The following is an 18,989-nucleotide window of genomic DNA, read 5'->3' as shown; positions in this document are numbered from 1 at the left end:
TTTAGGTGATTTTATTTAAAAAGATCCACTTTGTTTCAGAGCAAAGTTTAAGTGTTCTGCAATTATGTTATATTTTGAGCAAATTCAGTGGAAAAAAACAAGCAGGTATGCGCAGTGATACTCTTTCTGCAGACACTTCCATCATCAGAGTCCCTCCTTAAGGTGCTTTTGTCCCCTTCGTTCCTGGGTGGAACTAAGGAACAAAAGCCTGGCATCAGATTTTTATGAGTAATAACATTTTGTCTACATGCAAAGTTAATCTTAGAGATGCCTTCCATGCAAAATCAGCTTAAATATGGAATTATAAAAGTTGGGGCAGGAGAGTTTTCTCTTCAAGTGTATTTATTAATAATTGTTTTCCTCTGCTTGCCAGATTGAAAGCTCTGGAGGCATAAAACCTATTTATTCACAAAATAGGTCAAAAATAGTCATTGAAGCAAACACTTTCCCACACACGCATTTCAGCCAAGAAAGCACTGTAGTTTATGTGGATGCAGTCATGTTGGTTTTCTGTGCTTAGCTTCCAGCAAAGGTATTTTCTCTCTTTTAACTGTGCTATGGACATCTCACTGCTGTGAACTACATTGACTCTCCAAATCTTCAAAGATGCATTGGAAAAGGCATCACATTGTAAAAGCTTTCCATTAATTAACAACCTGATGATGTACCTCGAGGCTCAAGCTCCCCTGGGAAGATATTTGATGGAGCAGTCTTCCACTCCTCATATTTAACTCAAGGTTGGTTGTTTTTTTCCCCCCTCCTCTGCAAAACAGGTGTACATACAAAACTGGATGCCAGAATACAGTTCTTTCTGGTACATACTCTTTAAAAAAACAGAAGAAATATGGTTGTCTATGACTCAGGTTCCTCCAGAAGAATATCCAGGCATTAGCTAGCATTCTCCAAGAGTTTCAGTATCAATATGCAGCTGACGACAAAGAGAAACCTTTGTGAAAACACATTTATTTCCATCAGTCCTCAATACACATGTCGCTCAGCATCAAAATACCTCTGTGCTCATCCAGCATTTCCAGATTCACTCTTTCAGTATGTATATTTTATAGGCAAGTACTGACATCCAGCAACTGTCAATTTGGCTGTGAAGTCACAGCAGGAAGTAGTAAAGTAACAGTGTGCAAGAATTCAGCTCTGTGTTTAAAAAGTCTTGTTTGGTAAAAAAGAAAGGAAAATCTACTGGCAATAAAGAAATTAAAAGGGAAGTGAGAACATGCCAGAAACTGATGTCCTCCATTGAAGAGTGTGCATCAAAAATGAAGACATTCTCTACAAGCACAATGTCAGTAACAAAAAAGTAGAACATTCTCCTCCACAGAAGATCAGAAATGCACATAACCCTTCTGCCTCCTGTGAGAAAGTCTAGGCTTCAGTAAGTATTCAGGGAATGGGGAGGGCATTTCAGTGCTCTGCTCCCCTCTACACTCAGTGAGTTGTGTCAGTATTCCAAGGCTCATGAAAAGCCCAAACAATTTTGAATGTTTCAATAAAGGCCCAGAATCAGTTAAATAGGCTTGAATGAGGCAAATAATTGTTTTACATAATTCAGCATACATCTTTTTTAACAGCACTGACCGGAATGCCTGCCAAAAACTTTCAGACAGATGAGATGCTTTGTAATTGTGGGCAAGTGAAAAGATGGATGATGCCTTCATACCATGACATTTTCACCTCTTAAACAGATTTTTCAATACTGCTGACTCCTTGCAGTATCGACACCTCAACAAGTGCAGATGTTTCAGGATCCCGCCTATAGGAATTCACAGGCCAAATCCAATATACCAGGCGTACACATGTCCCAAGCCTGCTTTCAGCAATCAAACCATATTTTAAGAGGATTAAAACAGAGGATATCCCAAAACATCTGATTTTCACAAGATATCTTCATATACCCATCCCCAACCAACTGAAGTTCCACTCAGGCAGCACATTTCTCAGCACATTTTTATTAGCAATACTGTTTCCTCAGCCTGCTTTAAAACATGGTCTACCTAAAACTCACTCTTCCATCTTCCATTCTGCTTTTCTTGGAGGACAAAACAAACAACAAACAACAACAAATTCCACAACCTCAAAACTAAATCAAAGTTCAACACAAGCTTGCTCTGTGCTTTTCAGGAGAAAGCTCAAGAGTCCTGTTTAGAACCCAGGGTCCTGGGTTCTTTTCAAGCAAAGTTATCCCAAGACCAGTCCCTCCTTCCCTTACAGAAATCTCTTATATAAGACTTATAGAAGTCACTTCTCCATGAGCCAGCAGAATGAAGATAACCTCTCACAGCAGCAGAATATCCTCAAAAAGTACAGGATGATGCCAAAGAGAACTGTCAAGTGACTGCTTGACATCTGGTGTGGGTGAAAATGTACCATACTGCAGTCCCCAGCTCACTGGCTTACTCATTCAGCGGAAACAGCTCATGGAGTGACAGCTTCCAAAAAAAGAAGAAAAATACCTCATCTCAGCTGTGACCAAGAGGGAGCCTACCTGTCAGACCCAGATCAGCAGTCTCTTGCAAGAACCAAAAATGAGGGAAGCAATTCTCATGCAGAATATTTATGACATAGGCAATTGCTATGTAGGATCACTAGGAACCAAAGAACAGTTTGTTCATATACTGTAAAACTTCTGCCACTGGGAGAGGGTAACACCACCCTGTGCCTGGAACCACTGAGACTGTGGCTAAAATTTTCTGCCTGAACAGAGTAGAAATGGCCTCAGCCAGACTGTTTTTAAGAACAATCAACCCCAACACTTCCGAACTGATGGCTGTGGGTGAGGAGCTATACTTCTAAATTTATCTCCAGTCACTTAATTAATTCCAAATAAATTACCTTTGATATTTTGTGCAAGGAGTCTGTTTAAATCGAGTGTCCTGAAGAAACCTCTGACTACAAATTAATCCCTTGGGCTCTTCTTGGCTAAGAGTTGTTGTTTCTTATGCGCATGCATTCTTCATAGATTTTTAATGTAAAAAGAAATTCTGCCTTCGCTTACCAAAGGGCTTACAAAAATTCCAATAATTAAATTAACAGCAATTCAGCCATGGAGCTCCCCAATGCAAAGCCCAATAAATATCAATTCCTTTACTCCTCTAGGATAATGGACCAGCCAAGGAAACTTCTGCCTGTCCCCAGCAGGGCTGTAGCTCACAATCTCAAACATGTGCATGCACTGACCAGCCTCTCCTTCCATCCAAAGCTGACTCTAGCTCCCAGTGGCAGCTGTGACTTTACATAAAGTGGGTCAGCTCGTTTCTATTACGCCTGCTTTCTCAAAGGATGAATTTGGCCTAAGATGGCAACTTCAGCAAGTGATTCCAAAACAACTCCTAAAAACAAAAGATTCAAAATCAGTGTTGGTCCCAGGAAATCTTGCACATGATCTTTCTGTGAGATCCCTGCGACAAGGCCAGTCATTCCCACCACAGGGGTCTACGTTCCTTCTAAGTGAAGACCTTCTCCTCTCCACAGGCTCCAGATGTCCAACAGTTAAGTTGATAGAGTGGGAAGTAATTACCACAAAGCTAAATCATCCAGAGGAGCTTCTCTTGCACCCTTTGGATGAGACATGCCATAGCTTGCTCCGACTGCTTGCGAAGGAAGGCCATAAGCTGGGAAACAGCTCTCATCCACATTGGGAAGGCTTCTATGATAAGAGCCCAGAGCAGCACTTACAAAATGCTGCCACTGAGATGCTTGCAATCAGTGATTAATGGAATCGTGTTGCACCCTGAGCAACCACACCACTGGCCAAACACAGTAAGACTGTTTAGGACAGAGAGAGATGAAGACCCAGAGGAGGCAGGCAGCTGCTTCTTTCCCCAGAGAGAGAAACAGACGGCTTTTCCAGACCTCACTGCTGCCGAGGGCTTCCCAAAGGCATCACATCAGCACATTCACTCCTCGGTTGGGTTCTGCTACTGCCTGAAATAGTCTTGTTTATCTGTGAGCAGCCATGGCTGAAACCAGAGGTATTTGCATGGCTTGAGCCATTATGTCTTAATCTTGGCAGTGAATAAAATCCAATGATTATGGAAATAATTGGCTCATGATGTAAATTATAAAGCATAGCATGTGCCATTTGTTTTGCGCTAGGGAGTATATGTTTATGCTATGGAAAATATGAAGGTGAAAAACTGTTTGTTGACTTCAGCTTTTACAAGCTGATTTAAATTTTGCATCAGATGTTTACTGCAGCAGTTTTGAAATTTGCAGGAACCAACAGCAATCATCAATACTAACTAAGAATATCCACCTTGTCATGTATTAATGGGATACTAAGGAGGTGAAGTCTTATATTCATCCCTATGGGAGGGTGAGGTGACACCAGGCAGGGTACCAACAAGTTAACTCAATCTTTGTCATCAATATTTTTAGTGCAGCCTGAAAAACACAGGATCTTCAATATTAACTACATCAAAACAGAGGTGTAAGCACAAAAAAGGAACTATCTGTGCATTACTGCTAATAAATAAATGCTCTGTGCACTACTGTTAATAAATATGCTAATGACATTCTGTTTATACTGCTGATGTTCCTCAGATAAGGGGAACTGTATGACAGCTGTCTGAATTTTATTCTGTAAGTGATCCAGCCAGAATAACAACTAACCAGTTATTTTCTCCTCTTTCCTAAGTAGAATTTAAGAAAGGTATCCCTGTGATAAAACTAGTACAAGACTAAGGAAATGACACCAAAATATTACAAAAAATAATTCCATTGTGCATATAACCTTCTTGTTGTTAGACTCTGCAATAAGCACATGTTAAAAGCTCTCTCTGCAGTTAATGCACCTTTAAAACTGAGGTTTGTGAACTCTCCTACCCAATAAATAATTTGCAAGGCATTCAAATTCAGATCACGGCTGGCTTTGCCATCCTCTCCGTAAGGTTTGTGAGCTGAAGATGACTGCCCAAGAATAAACCTGTCACAAATGAGTTCTGGAACTTGGCCTGAAGAAAGTCATGGCCCAAGTCCCTCTCATGTTGGGCACAGACATGGACGGCCCAGAGCTGCCACAGTAGTGCCTGCCCAGCCCCAGCCATGAGCACGTATCTCCCAGGGCCTGGGAGACACCCTGGGGCTGGTTGGTGCCTTGATAGCACAGCAAGTTGCTGACTCAGTGTCTCATAGGAAAATATATTCCATAAAAAAGCACCCATACCAGGAGGGTAAATGCCTGGACACCAGAGAGAGGGAGCTCGTAAAAGCAGAGCAGCAGGGCAGAATTCAATAGACACACTGACTCTTTCTAGGAAGGATTCACAATAGCTGTTTAGAGGAAGGATTACAGTACCTGGCTGTTACAGCTTTTCCATAGTAACTTCTAAATTGTAATAGGGAGTTAACTGCATTTTATAAAAGAATGCTAGTTTCTTTAATTGCTATGGATTAGAAACCAATAATGGGGGAAAATAGAGTACTAGCTACAGTAAAGCATGGAGAAAAGGACAACTAATGAATATGCCTTCTTTTTAAACATATAAACATTTAAAACCAATTAATTCCAAGTGCATGCTATTTTTGTGTAAATCCAGTCCTCAGACTCGTCCTGAAAGACAAGATGTTTTTCCTATGTTTTGTCTACTGGGATTTCTGAAAACAAGCAGTCATATTTTTCTAAAATTTCTGGATTACTCAGGATTTTTCTAATGCTCTCTAATTTAAAAGCAAAACAAGAAGTATATTTTTATACAGTTATGACTTGATGACAACGCTGTCAAATGTCTTGCTTGGGCATAGAAAACATTCATTTAAACTCAGGATTGTGAAGAGTATATAGTATGAATAATAAACTTTGCCTGTGCTATAATCATGTTACATTTGGAGCTAGCTCAGAGTTCTGCATTACTAACCCACTTCAAAATCCTAAAGTGGCCTGTGCCTGTAATCACAGTGGTCTGAAAGAGGCCGTTTCAGGCTGGAAAATGGGGAGTGGGGACAAAAGTACATTGCATCACCCATCACAAAATGCTGTGAGCCCTCCTACTGTCTGTGAGCCCTCCTACACATGCTCAAAGCTGATGCTGGCTCAGTGGTGCTGGCAGTGAGCACAACCCCAGGGGTTCCCTACATCCCTCTATGAGATAGGCCAGCAAGGAGGGGATGACGTGCTTTTAGCTGAGTGTTGCCTGCCCAGCTCCAACTGGTAGTTTAAGTGGCTCATGCTGAGAATCACCTACAGCTCTTCACCCATTCACCCCGCTCAGAAATCAGCCTGCCATTGCTCAACTCTCAGAGCAAAAGAAACAATCTCTTCTCTACCCTTTGGCCATCATCGGAGGTAGAGGTGGGGTGGGAGGCAAACTCAAGTGCCTGAGAGATCCCACTGTTCCAATGACAAAAAATTATCAAGAGGTACCCGCCTCCAGCTTCACAACTGCAAAACACATCAGACAAAGAGAAATGAGCTGGGAAATTACTCCGTGGTATATGGGCTATGCACAGGGGTGACCGGATATTTAAAAGTGAAGAAGAATCTAGAATTGATGATTTGGGGCGGAGGGAAAGAGAAGGAAAGGTGAAAATATAATTCAAAATATTAATCGGAAGATGGGAGGGAAAGAGGATTCTGCTACAGAATGACCATCTCCCCAGGCTGATACTCAAGATAGAGCTGTGAGATCAAGTATCATTTCTGAAGGGATCCAAAGTTTTGTAATGCAAACTTACAGGTATAGCAGCACATAACTATAGGCAGATAGTCTTCTGACAGTCTTCTTCAGACTGCTGAGCCCTCTCCCACTGACTACCAGGCCCTTTAAAGCTTTCTGCTTGTCAGACATCTTAGAAAACCAGGTACCCCAAATTATTTCCTCTGGAAAAGAACATGCTTTTAGAAATAGATCTCTTACTGAGATCAAAACTGTGCTCCAAATACAGATTTGCATCCTATCAAAGCTACCAGGGCAGCTTTCTCACTATGCATTCAGATGGCTGCCTGGAGATAGCATTTTTCTTCCACAGCCACTCATTTTGCACATGCAAAAGAGGATTGAAAACATGCATGTTAAGTTTTGTCTCCTCCATAAATGCGGCCTGGAATTCTACTACATATAGCTGCTTGACACCAAAGAATTGAAGGACATGGAAAAAAGACTAGCCTGCCTTCCCATTTCGAGTCCTAGGGCTCTCCAAAATGTCATGACTTAGAACAGGATAAAAAGCAATGCCAACCCCATAAACAGAAGGATTTACAAAAGAATTAATAAACGACTCTCACTTTTCTTGCCTCAAGACTCTTCTGGGTAAATTATTACTCTTTAAAGCAGTGTGCAGGGAGTAAGCTGCCTGACTCCCATTAGCATTAGTAGTGGTGGCATAGCTTTGTGTTCCAGTTCTGAGGATTAATCACAGCATCGTATCTGTAGGGCACTTGCTTTGAACTCAGAGAATCTGGAACAGAACTAGTCTTCTTTGTCAGACCCTCCTTTGAAGAAAAATCACAAGGAGGTGGGTGGGTTGCCTGCTAAGCCTCTTCTTAACCCACCAGCACTTCCCCATAACCCTAAACCAAGCAGTCAAGCAACAAGTGCAAACATTAAGCAGTTCTCTTTTGCTGCCTCTCCAGAAACATTAGCCAAGATGGGGAAGCAAGAGGGGGCAATTATTTTTTGAGTAGGGAAGATAAAAAGATAAAAGAAATCACACAAAAAACAATGAAACAAATGTGCTATCAAGATGAGAGCTTTCTTGCTGGTTTGTTGTTTGTATTTTTTATATACAGGATGAAAGCAGAAACACTGGAGGATAATTTCTGTGTATGAATTTGGAAATCTAAAAATAACACCTCATTTAATACATTAAAAAGCCGACAACTGACCCTAGAATAGCTGGTGATGAATACATTCCACATGAAAATTTCCCAATTTTCTTTTCCCTTCTGTGTTTGCTGGCACCTTTCCCCCAGCCCATCCCTTGCCATTTCTCCTGTGAGGGAGGAGAGGCCTTGGCAGAGCTGGGACAGCCGTGCCAGCTCAGGCTTTGCAGGAGGGCGGCTGTGGGCTCGGGGCTCCTTCTTGTTTGCCCTGAGATGCTGCAGTGTGCTCCTCGGGCAGCTTGAGTGGCTTCGGCCAGCAGAAAGCCCAAATTACTGACTGCGTTACATCTGCTTCTCCTGCTCCTCGGCTGAATAAGAGCTGACTAGTCCCTCCAGAGGGCTCGTGCCCTTTGATGAAAGCTGCTGGCGCAACAAGTGCCCGCGGCCATTTCTGTCAGCACCAGTTACAGCACACTTACATCAGGGGCAGAAGTACTCCTCACAGAGTTATCTGTTGAGAAGCATTATGTGACTCGCGTGGCCTCTCTCGGTTCCAAAACTGAGGATTGGATAAAGCCGGGGACCTACAGACTGGGTGAGGACGAGCTGGACACCTACCCCACAGATGGATGCCAGCCTGCATGATCTACCAGCGTGCATTCTGCGTGACTGGCAGCTCCTGTGAGCAGAGCTGCACGGCCACAGCTGCAGTACTGCTGCGTTTCAGGGAGAGCAGGGCCGTACTGTGAGGAAGGTTCAAGGTACAGTGGCAGAGCTGTCTGAAGTCAAGAGTGCGCTGCGCCAACAAGGGATCAGCTCCTGCTACAACAGTTTGCACATGGTGATTAAGCACGCTGGCGTGGCTATAAATGGGAAGACTGCCCGGTACTTGCCTGCAGTATGCCTGGTGCTGTCAAGTCTCTTGCTTTCACAAGCAATACATTATTTCATCCCTCCCTCTCCTAGATAGAGAAAACTCATCTTACTGCAGGAGCCAACATTTTGTTCCTCCTGCCTGCTCATTCACACCAGAAGCCCACCAGAACGGTCACATCCAACCGCGTCTCATTTACTCTTATTGATGATGCCGGCTTTGTAGCAAGAGAAACAAAACAGCACATTGAATTCAGGACAGCTGAAAATCAGTTTTTCCACTCCTTCATGAAAGAAAAAGAGTCAAGCAACAGCTATTGATATTTTCCAGCAGTAATATTTCACCAACATTGCTTACTTTCCTGTGCCACCTGTTGTACAGCCCAGATATTCAGGTTCAGATAGATACAAGATGAGTACAGGCACCAGCCCCACAAACTCGTGCCTACAATTTGTTACAATTTGGTGTGCTACGTAGAGTTATTTTCTTTACAGTAGTGTTTTTCTCACACATATTTTGTCCAGTCAAGCTGCCTTCAAGCTCTGCCCTGAACAAAAAGCTGTCAGGTGTTTAATGCACTGGCATGGCTATGCCTACTGCAGACTGAATGATCTAACAGCACACAAACGAACTGATCATCTCAGCCCTTGACTTTCATAAATCAGTGCACCAGAGATGTTGTCTTAATGGGCAGCATGTGACCTGGTACCAATCTGCAGAAAATGGTCCCTTCCTTATGTTATGCAACTCTGCCCTGGATGCTGAGGTCTAAAACATACATACGCCCAAAGCTGTTGGGCAGTGCAGCCAGTGACATGGACCACAAATAAATACCAAACAACACACAAGGCCTTTCCTATGGTACTTTTTTGGGAGCTGCCCGTTAACTATCAGCAAACATACTTTTAATTGCTGTTTTTCTTTTGTCACTCACTCAAAATGAAGAGATTGATCTCTATTGATCCAGGAAAAGGCTCGCTTTGTTTGCTCAACCTTTCTGTTGCTTATCAGGGTTGTACCAAGAGCTTGACACACGCAAAGACTGAAAAGTAAATTAAAGAAATGAGAGACTGACGGCAAACTCACACCAATCTCATTCTTTTCCAGACTCTGCTGCAAAAAAAAAGGTGGTGGAAGCAACGGCTTCTGGTTATTTTCACAGTTGTACCAACAATGACTTATTTCTACATTAATCCAATGCATCAGTATTGATGCATAACAGAGAGGATCTCTCTATACACAGAAGAGCATCTAAACATCCTGTCTTTATTTCCCTCAGCAGTTTCCCATTATTTTGTTATCTCTGCTTTTCCACAGCTGCTTGCACACATTACTTCGGCATCCTTATTCATGTTCTTCAAAGGCACCACTAAGATCTAACCCCACGTCACTTTTGGGAGAGAAAAGCCCGCCAGCGCCCCAGTCATTAAAGTTCATCTCCCCACTTACTGCTCTCCTCCACGGCTGCCGGAGTCCTGCTTTTACACCTAGGAGTGTTTTCTCTGCTCATGACTACAATACAGGAATAAGACTTGGAGAGAAGCAGTGTTCCTCCAGCTGTCAGTCATGCCACCAAACAGCCACCCACCAGATGTCTTTCTCTTTCCATCAATATCAGAGCGTGAAGAAGACAGCTGTCAAAGCTGGTGGCATTCTGCCCCAAACCACCTCCCCCAGCCCTGCCAAGATGAGACTGCTGTGTGGGTCAGAGCTGCTTGTAGATAACCTGGAGCCATGTCAGCATCCTACCTACATCCTCTTTGACTGAAGTTCCTGCCAACTTCACAGCCAAGCCTGCAGTTCCTATAGGCAATAACTGCCTGGGGATTAGCTCTCCCTGGCCCCTTGCTCTGGGTGAAATCCTTTCAGCTAATGAGACTCCCTTCCGGAGACTGCATCACCACATTTAGGGGCCTCCCAGACCTTACTATGGGGTTTTGGACCCTACAAAGGTGTCTACTGTTGGTTTTCAATGCTTCTTACTCCTCTCATGCAGAGTTTTTTGTTTGCTTTTCTACATCCTGGCTTCCAGACCTTTTTTCTACAGACACTAACAAAGCACTATTTTGATACAGCAACAGATCAGCTCTTCAGCTCTATGAGAAAAGAAAGTGAAAACTCATCATGAACCCAACAGGCTGATGACAAGTGTTCTCTTTTCTGGCCAGTGAAATACTGAGTCTCCTCCAATAGTGATAAAGAAAAGAATATCTTTAAATTACACTTGTCGTCCTCTGACTGCTGTAAAATGGGGATTCATTTACCTCTGAAATTCTGTTCTCTTGCTTGTGTAGGAGATGCCTTCCTGTGGAAAGCTGAGGCCAACATCATTAATCAGAGAAACCTATGAAATAGAAGCCAAAGAGAGACATCAACTGATCTAACTCACCTATACATCACACAGGTGCCGCTGCCTATACTATCCTTGGTCCATCAAAGAGTTTAACTTAGCAGAGCCGTCAATTCAGCTCTTTACAGAATCACTGGTTCCTCCTGGAAAACTTTGGCAGGACTTTTCCAAGAAGCAATCCAACTGCCACATTAAGTAGCTTTTAGACTTCTCTGCCCCTGTTCCTTGCTTCAAAAGGATTTTACATGAAATATTTGCTTCTTGAAATGAAATTCTCAACCTCTTTTGCATGAAAAATCTTTTGTCCCTGAAATGATGCCAAGATAGACTTTTCCACTTCAACTGGAGAGAGTACAGAGGTCTAGTGCTCCAGCAAAGGATTAAACATAGGTGCCAAGGTTTGGTGACCAAATAAAAAACATCACTTTTATTCTGATAGCAATAAAATGCATCTTCAGAAAGAAGATGGTATGTCCTGATATGCTGAGCTACTCAAGGTATGAAGATACTCCTGAAAGAAGGAAAAGACCGCTTCAACTTAGATTTACATTGGAGCAAGTCACAGGCAGCTCTAAACAGGCTGGCAGAGGATGGCTCCCAGCTAGTAATGATGGTGCAGGACCACACTACTCAGTTAACTGGTTCCTCACCTGTGCTGTTTTGGGATGAGGTGTTGAGCTGGCTGCAGCAGCTCTGCTGGCTGTGGAGATTTGCCACACAGGAAGATTCTCCCCAGGACACATCAGAAGGGCCATTTTGAAATTAGTTGCCTGCAGTTTTCTATTCAGTATGCATTTCTTCTTCCAGATTATTCCATGGCTCTGTAATAGGACTGATTACAAGTATCATTTCTCTAAGCATACTCATTTGATGACTTCTCAAATAAAATGACAGTGAAGATTACTTGCAGGCAAGAGACTGACTACAAGTACGTTATTCTTGCTCTGCGTATCAGTTGTCATGACAATCAGTGAGGACACTGGTTTAAAGTCCAATTCATACACGGCATAAAATTCATCAGCACCTACACATACATTAAAGAAGATAATTTTTGAAATTATAGATTCTATAGTTATAATTCTAGTTGTTCACTCTCAGACATCTCTGAAGACCTTGTTTTTAGAAGGTGCTGAGGAACCCATTTCTTATTTCTTAACTCACTACTAGCCTCTGAGGACTTTTTTTTTCTTTTCTTTTCTTTTTTTTTCAGGCCATTATTTCTAAGAGAAAATCACCATTAATGTATGTAATGGATTCTGGTTTGGGTCACTAAGCTTTCATGTGGAAAGTATTATTTCTACCTATCTTTAGAAAAAACATTTTTCCCTGTACAGAATTTTGCAATGGTCTTTTCTGAGAGATAAGCAGCATGAACTCTGGCACTACAGGAGGCAAGGTTGTCTAGCACAGCAGTGGGAGGTTGGAGACCTGAGTTCTGTTTCTGGCTCTCCCACTCACTCTCTGCGTGACATTTAGCAGGTCAATTAACTTCCATGTAAACTCTCTTTTCCCACATGTGAAATGGGTGTACTGGGCTGCATTCTTCTTTCTGCACCTGTTTACGTCAGAAGGATATTGAGTGAAAAGCATTGCTCCAGTGTTTTAGGATGCTGGGATGGAAGGGGCACTGCACAGCCAGCAGCATCACTAACACCAGGAATATGTAATTCTGAGATCCGTTTACTTGCACTGATTTAGTGCCAAAATATCAAAAAGTCTAAATTTAAAGGAGCACTTTTTCTTTTCTGAAAACTCCATGGAGTATTTCCCACCCAGATGCTGATTTCACTTGTTTCTACATCTCCGAATGTCTAGTGGAATTATTATTCTGGTATAAATGTAAGCAAATCTAAATTCTTTGTACCCTGCCCATTAGTCTCTTCTGATTAGCATCTTTGTGCATGTGGATTTGTGCCTCTACTGACTTCTTCCCAATACTGGCAACAAGATTTTGCAGTTTAACCCTTTGTTTCTCATAGCACCACAGTCAAGCATGACAGCTGTAAGGAACAGCATTAACTTTGCTCTCATTTGTAACTGTACCATACTGTAGAATGGATTCTGTAAGAGGAAAACTGATTTAGTACGTGTCCGTGATGAGTGAGGAGCAGCCAATACAGAGTTAATGCACTGCTAAAGATTTTATCAGATAAAACAGTTATTCAGCCACCTCCATGTCCCCTGCCATAAAATTTTAATAAACCCGGCCTTATGGGAAGAAAGGAAAGATGTGGACACTGCTAAATTATTTACAGCCATTGTTGTGTATGACAAAGAAGTCCCTCTTATGTCAGTAAGTGATAGTCTTCCATTGATTTCATTCTCGGTACATCTAGGTGAGAATCAAGTTTGGGGAGAAAAAATAAATAAATAAATAAAATAAACAACAAGAAAACAAACAGGGACGCAAAGGGCAAGGCAGAAAAGACAGATTTGGAGTCAGAAATGATAGAGTTTGTATTTATGAAAGATATTGATCAATTGAACACACCACTGACAGATACTCAAATTAGCTGTCATAATTCCAATGATGCAGAGGAACACACAGTCTCATGCTCCATTAAACACAACCTACATCCAGAACAGTCAGATGAGATTTGAGAGACGGAACTCTGAAGTCCCACAGGAGATACCTGCAGTTGATTTATATTCCTGATTTCCCATTCCCTTACCAACTGCACAATCAGTTCCTGGAGGCGGGCAGAGAATAATTTCAGCAGCTAAACTGTAATTCATTCATCCAATTAAGGAGTCCTAGGATGGGTCCTGAGAAATCCTTCAGCTTCCTTCAATCTTCCTGGGACAAGACTTAATTCAGCCTGAACTCAGGGCTCGGTTATTGGTAGGAGAGTCTAAGAACATAAAGCTGCATAAGTTTTCATACATCAGTGTTCTCACATTTTAGATCTTTTAAATTCAAAAGTAGGACAATGCTCTGGTTGTACATGAGAATCAGGTTTATTCCAAAATTCAGTGTATAAAGAGCATCACTGAAAAACAGTAATTAAACTGGCAACTACTGCCTAAAAGCTATCACCATACAAAAATCACCTCCATGTTTCAGCCTGAAGCTTCTGTCAGGGTCAAAGCCAGGTTGTTTGATTCCAAGTTTGTTGGCATCTATTTCATGCTGGCTGCTGTGATGTTCCCCTGTGGATGGTGTATGGCTTCACGAACAAATGACAAAAATCTAATTTTCAAAATGTTCCACTTAAGTCTTTCTCCTAGCACTGGTGCAAGGAAGCACTTACTCCTCATTACTAACCCTGTGTGTGGCGTGTGGCATGTAATCACCTTGAAATATTTCACTGGCTGGCTTTCATCTTGCTAACAGTGTGGGGTGGGGCACCAAACCGGGGTATAAATAAACCAGGATATAAATCATCATAAACCAGGCATTAAATCGGTATATAAATCAAAAATTATAGAAGTCAGAGATGGAAAAGACCCATTAGATCACCCTGTTTGTTCTTTCCTGTGTTCTCACCCTAAGAGTGTGCAAGGCATCATTCTTGATTAGCCAAGAGACATAGAAAAACGCCCATCTCTCCCCCTCTGTCTCTCTCAAGAGGGAAACAAGGGAAACAGAGCTCACTCCATGCATATTAATAAAGCTGTATTTTGACTGGCTGAATGACTGGAAATGATTAGCGATGGTATTTTACCTGTCAACATCTCCACATTGCAACAAGCAAAATGTCTCTAACGCTCCTCTGCAAAAGTCACAAGGCTGGATGGGGTTTTCTCTCAACCTCCTTGCATTCAGAACAGCTCCTTAAGTACCCTACAACTCTTTTCTATGATGGAGGTAAAAACGTGCCTTCATTTTTCCAACATAACAGGAGGCAACATAAAACACCATGTAAGCCAAGGTGAATTCAAGTGTCTGCATGTACAAATACAACAAAACCAAACAAAAAATATCAAAACATTTTGAAAGCTGCAGTATCAAACATACCCAAGCTAGCAAATGAAAACTGTGAGCCCTTCAAAAGGGGCAGTGTGAAAGCTGGAAACCCATGCAATGCTGTAATTAAGAGTGGTAGGTGCTGAGATCAGTCAGCTAACACACAGCTCCTGCTCCCTCACTCACAAGTGCTTTCCTCTATGCTTACCCCAGAAGTCCTTGGTGACAATAGGCCAATTCATTTAAGAAATCTTTTTAGATGCAGTCTCTAACCATGTTCTCCTCATTTTCTCTGATCCCAGCATGAGTTGGGTGATTGTCTGAAGTCTGTTTTATAGGCTGTGGGGCACTCATAGCTGCCAAATTCTGTAAAAAACAAGTCTCAGTCATCTCCAAAAACACCAAAAAACAGTTAATTTCAATTCTCAAGTCTAAAATGGAAATTACAGATCACCTCAGAAGGTAATTGTGAATACTTTTTTTTTTTTACTATCCCTTCCATAATTCATTACAAGTGTCACAAAGTTCATGAAATAGTTAAATATTCTGTCTGTAGAGCTGCATTTTGCAATAAAAAGGTCAGCAAAAAAATATATTAAGCACTGAAAAACTCAAATATTGAAATGGTCATTGAATGAGAACAGAATATCCAAACGTGTATGGAACAAGGCAGCGGTCCTGTAGAAAACTTTATGTTTTATAATAACTAAAGACTTGATAATAAGCATGCTCAAAGACAAATTAACGTCATGTTTTCAGCTTGTACTCTATTATCTTCTGACTTAACATGTTTGTATTTGCCACCTTAAAGAGGCTCATATGATTTTGTGACCTGTGCATTCTTAACAGACTGCAATAGCAGGAGTTCTAGCATGAAGTTTCCAACAAACTCAATGGAATGAGACTTCTGACCACATTAGAGCCCCCTGTTATGTGAGCTGATGTAGGAACCAACAGAAGTAAGGTGCCAAGCTGTTTTCTACCATCTATCAGTGATCCTGGTAAACCAGAGAGGTACCAGAGGACTGGAGGCTTGCCAATGTGACTCCCTTCTACAAAAAGGAAGGTAAGGAGGATCCAGAGAACTACAGGCCTCTCAGCCTGACTTCAGTGCCAGGAAAAGTTATGGAGCAGAAGCAGATCATCTTGAGAGAGTTCATAAGGCAAATGTAGGACAACTGGGGGATCAGACCTAGCCAATATGGGTTCATGAAAGGCAGGTCCTGCTTGACCAACTTGATCTCCTTCAGTGATCGAGTCACCCACATGGTGGATGAGGGAAAAACTGTTGATGCAGTCTATCTAGACTTCAGCAAGGCCTTTGCCACTGTCTCCCACAGTACTCTCCTGGAGAAGCTGGCAGCCCATGGCTTGGACAGGTACACTCTTTGCTGGGTAAAGAACTGGCTGGAGAGCTTGGTGGTGAATTGAGTAGACTCTTGTGCACTTTGCATAATGCTTCAGAGAGTCTCCTTCCCTGCTCATTTCCGATCCCCAGTGTTGCCCGTTTTTGCGTCTCCCCTTCTACCATCCCAGCCCTTATCCTAGTCTCCATATCCAATAAGCCCTTGTCTCACATGTCCTAGTTCATCAGTCCAGATGAATTTTTTCCCCTTTCCTTGTCTTAATCTCTTCCCTCCTCAACTCTTGTCTATCTTTCCTACTCAGACATCCCTATCGCAACATAGGATGGGGAGTTATATAGACTCCTCCGTTCTCCTTCTCTGCTCTTCTCCAAGATAAAGGTGGCATGCAGATGGGAAAGCTATTTTCTGGTGTAGGTATTAAGGTCACTGCCATATTAGCAGAGCCTAAGATGAAATCTAGCAGAAGGCAGTAAAATCCCTTACAAATTTATAACAGTTTTCTTGGCATCAAAAGCTAAGACTATTTTTATATCTCAACTTGAAATAGCAAGATATGAAGAAAATCCTACAGCAGAGAGAGAAGTGAAAAAATGTTTGTCACCACCACCTGATCAATAGCTTTGAGAATAATGAATACTATGGAGATCCAAAAACACCAGGCCTCCAGGCACACGAGTACCTGCTGCATGGCTAACTCCAGGATGGCTCTCCTGTCTGCCTAATAACCAGTGTATTAAGGAATGACATCATATCATCAGCCAAATGGCACTGACCAGCAGGATGGTGTCATACTTCAGGGTGTTCCTCCATCTGGGTGCCGAGGTAGCTAATTAAAAATGAAACAACATTTCCTTGTAGAGGAAGATGGGAATAGAAAGGGACCCAAGAGAGTATGGTTGAGAGTGTGGAAGAAAGCAGCAGGAGAAGCTGCCTATTTATTTCAAACACTACTTTCAGTAGTACTCAAGGAAAAAAAAGCAAAAATTCTCTTGGGTCAGCACTTAATACAGATACAAAAATGAAATATTTACTGTTGTTTATAAAATCATCTGACAGGGTCAAGCCCACAAGCCTACTGGTGTTACTAATGCATTGTAAGCTACGATCTGAGATTGTGTGCATATCTCAGCATGTTGTTTCGTGGGCTTGAGAAGCCTGTAAATTTAGAAGTGTAGACATTACTGTCTTCTCCAGAGCACTAATTGCTGCCTCTCCCATCTCCCAGTATCACAATCGACATCCACAAAAGAAGATTCTTCCAGTCCCCCTGCCAGTAGTTTTACTGGTAGTAAGGAGATAACTGAGTGCTTTCCAGGCCTAAATGAAGGAGCCTAGTAATAATGAATGTCTTATTCTCCTAGAGACTGCAAAGTTTGAACCATTAAGGCTGATAAAACCCACTTAGACTTCAGCATAAAAGAAGCTATATAAATTAAAATACTACCACTCTCTATATCCTGTAGAAATCCTTCATTTCCTCCAATGCATGCTCTTCTCAGAATGTGCCAGGCTATTACTTTTGAATTTACAATTCATTTTTTATGCAAATGGCTTTCAGAACACCACAAACACAGGATTATTGCCATTTTCAGCAGAGAAGGCAAATGTTATCATTTCAATTAACACAGAGCTTCATGATTCTTCTTTTTCTGACAATGCATCTCCCCATGTCAATGCTCTAAATTCAGACCCTACATCCTGTGACCTTGCAGCAGAAGTTCATGCATTTGAGATATGGTTGTCTCCAAAGCAGTTTGGTGACAATTCCTAACTCAGCTGTGCAGGAATAGACGTTTCCGTTGCAATTCCAGCCATGGTCTGCCCTGATGGAACACATTCCTTTTTCCTGGACACAAAATAGCTGCTTGCCCAGTTGCGTGGAGCAATTTTAATCCAAAGTAAAAATTCAGGTTTGTGATAGGTGAGAAGGAAAGAAAAATAAGAGGCTGGAAGACATTTATCTGTCTTGTATGACTGACTCCATGAGTCAACAAAATAAAAGCTTTTGGAGAGAAAGAAGGAATTTTTCATCCCTTCTGGAAACGTTCATGTGATGCAGTGCAAGCTACGGGGAGCTCTGCCATACAAAGGCTTTGAGCATCATGCAGCATTTGCTCTGTTTCAGCTACCAGTGCAGGAGAAAGAAGACACAGAGGTTTGGCTTGTTCTCAGAGAAAAGACCTCATTCTTTAAGAACATGCATCATTGCTTGTTTGCAGCAATTTCTTTGCCTGTCTTAGAGAAGATAGTCTAGAAAAGCCCCTTTTCCCTGCTTCGCCTGACAAGACATCAGTGAGGAAGACTGGAGTGACTCACAGGCAACAGCTCCAAGTGATTCAGGACAGTTCTGAGACCAGAGGAGGTTAACTCACAATCCTGTGGTATCTGCTTCCTGCACAACTCTTCTTGCTGAAATTGCTCTCACAGAATGGATGCACAAAAGTCCCACAGAAAATACAAGTATGTTCATAGGCAAAAGTGAGTGAGAAAGCATAAGATCTAAGCAAAGAACCTGAAGGCAAAAATAAAACATCATACTACATTGGATCTAAGGAAGTATGAAAAAAACCTATTTCCTCTTATCTTTACCTTCCATCTGACTTAAGCACATTTAGAAACTTCACTGTGTGTTTATTTTCCAAACTATGGCTAGCCTTCTTCACAGAACAGTTGGTTCTTAGACTGTTGCAGAAGAACAATGTAGAGCACAGGTTGTCTAA

General features: G+C 41.9%; 1 protein-coding gene across 1 annotated transcript in view; it reads right to left on the bottom strand.

Moving 5' to 3' along the window:
- Positions 1-12,172: 12,172 nt before the first annotated feature.
- The window catches only part of TMEM178B (transmembrane protein 178B), a 68,816-nt gene continuing 61,999 nt past the window's right edge, over positions 12,173-18,989 (bottom strand). The window contains exon 3 of the mRNA XM_019615541.2: positions 12,173-15,268. Within this exon, the coding sequence (XP_019471086.1) occupies positions 15,186-15,268 (83 nt within the window). The 3' untranslated portion in view covers positions 12,173-15,185. The remainder of the gene's footprint in view (positions 15,269-18,989) is intronic.

This window comes from Meleagris gallopavo, chromosome 1, assembly GCF_000146605.3.
Source record: "Meleagris gallopavo isolate NT-WF06-2002-E0010 breed Aviagen turkey brand Nicholas breeding stock chromosome 1, Turkey_5.1, whole genome shotgun sequence".
Lineage (NCBI taxonomy): Eukaryota > Metazoa > Chordata > Aves > Galliformes > Phasianidae > Meleagris > Meleagris gallopavo.
This window is presented reverse-complemented; position numbering and strand designations above follow the sequence as displayed.